This window comes from Galendromus occidentalis, unplaced genomic scaffold (genome assembly GCF_000255335.2).
Source record: "Galendromus occidentalis unplaced genomic scaffold, Mocc_1.1 scf7180000076928, whole genome shotgun sequence".
NCBI lineage: Eukaryota > Metazoa > Arthropoda > Arachnida > Mesostigmata > Phytoseiidae > Galendromus > Galendromus occidentalis.
Window position 1 is genome coordinate 1 of NW_003804917.1, and position 2,069 is coordinate 2,069.

At 49.6% G+C, this 2,069-nt stretch overlaps 1 protein-coding gene across 1 annotated transcript; it reads left to right on the plus strand.

Annotated features, from left to right (window-relative positions):
• Nucleotides 1-54: 54 nt before the first annotated feature.
• On the plus strand, nt 55-1,225 carry LOC100902872 (protein KTI12 homolog; the record flags this gene model as incomplete). Its single annotated transcript, XM_029110624.1, is given in 5 exon segments — nt 55-184; nt 491-568; nt 570-632; nt 728-866; nt 998-1,225. Coding segments are annotated over 5 exon segments (638 nt in total), but the record flags the coding sequence as incomplete, so codon positions are not given.
• Between the last annotated feature and the right edge of the window lie 844 nt (nt 1,226-2,069).

Sequence of the window (2,069 nt, forward strand, 5' to 3'; positions counted from 1 at the left end):
AACTCCTCTTCTTCTTTGGTCATGCCGGTCTCCGAAAGCGGAAATTTAGGACAGGAACAAAGTCTTCATGGAGTTCGAAGGAGGAAAAGGAGCTGAGGGGTCGCCTGATGTCTGAGGTTCAGCGAAACTTGAGTCGCGACTCGATTTTGATATTTGATGCTGGCCATTACATCAAAGGTTATCGGTAATGTGAATATCGCCTCAGTTTTCTATCGTGTGAGCCTCAGCTCACGGGTGACATTGCTTTCTACGGCTCAAACAAAATGATGCTGTATCTTCCCCGGCGTTCGCAAATCGAATATTGCAGAATCGGCTCCTGATCCGACATCCATGATGGCTTTCTGAGTGTCAATCTCTTGGAATGAAATTTCGAGGTCGAACGCTGAATGTTTCCGTTCCCCCGCCGAGTTTCTTCGGTATGCATTCCGTGATCCGCGATTCTCGGAGACGACATTCGTTTGATTGTGAGACGTTTCATTCATTCACGCAGGTATGAGTTGTACTGCCTCTCGAAGTCCGTTAAAACTACTCAATGCGTTGCCGGTGAATGTCGGGAGCGCATGGCCGAGGAATTCGGATCGCCCTCAAAAGGATCAGTACTCCAGAGAAACATTTGACCCCTTGATTCTCAGGTGAGAAAAGCAATGTCCATGAAAAGCAAGATCCATACATCCCTCTTGATTCTCGCCTCGAATTCAATTTAGACTGAGACGTTCTGTGCCCTCAGATATGAAGATCCCGACCCCAAGAACCGGTGGGACTCACCCTTGATAATTGTACAAGAGGAACAAGATGTCCCTTTCGAACAAGTGGACGCAGCGCTTTTCGGCAGAAAAGCTCCAACGCCAAATCAGGCGACCATGGCAGTAAGAGTCTTGACCTCCGAGATTGAGAATACTATCCAGATTGGAAGCGCTATCATCCGAATCGAATTCTACGCTCGCATATGCTCTGAGTCGCTCATGTACTACGAAACGCTGACTCCTATTCCTTCCAGCAACCACATCTTTCAACCAATTTCCTGTACGATCTCGACCGTTTGACGCAGGAAACCGTGGATAAAGTTCTGAAAAGTCCGGTCGACTACGTCAATCGAAGAATCACTCTACCGGAGCTTTCGCGTCTCCGGAGACAGTTCATAACCTACGTGAAGCAGAATCCGATCGAGGACACCAACAAGATCGGCCCATTGTTCGAGAATTACATTAAGAATACTGTGATCTGAACTGCGATATACTGTACAAATGGGGCCGCTGAGCAATAAAAGCTCCCCTCTGACCCGCACAATGCTTGATCGCTCCTCTAATTCTCGGCGGGAAATCATAGGAGCATAAATGCTTCCGATTAATCCCTAAATTCAAGCTTCCTTGCAGGTTCGGAACAGAGCGGGAGCTGAACATCGCCGGATGGAATGGTCACAGCTGATTCTCGCCTCAATTGCTGAGGCATCACAGGTGTTCGGGAATCGAGTTTCCACGGAATCTGCCACGAATAATAAAGTCATTGGAGAAACCCTGTTGATATTTGCATTGGTGTATTATGATCTAGAGGGGATCTTCGAGAACTTTTCGAATCGGAATTTTTTCTCAGTCCGAGTGCATGCCCAGTCGGAAATCATAAGGAGAGTTCACCAGTTAGGACGTCGATTGACAAATCTCCTCGATTCACAGAACCGGCGAAGGTCCCGGAGAACGAGCGAGAGCGAGCCCCTCAGCTCTCCGACGACCTCGGGGACGCCGCCCATCACGCAGAATCTCACCCATCAACATTATCTGTTCCTGCAACTCTGGAACAGATAACGAGAGCGTGGCTGCCTGCAGCGTGACATCCCACCCATCGAGAGTCTCACCGGAGCCGACGGTCGATAAACGGCTATGTCTACGTTCGAGCGTCAACTGGACCCCGCACGCAAATGACTCGATATCAAACGCAATAGCCTTGCACAAGAAACGGAGCCGACGCGAAGAAATCCCAGAAGAAGAGGAAGCGCCCGCGGGCTCCGAGCTCCGATCGCCTCCCCACAGCTCGGAGCCTCAATCCACTCAATCTTTGGAGTTTGCACTCCAACA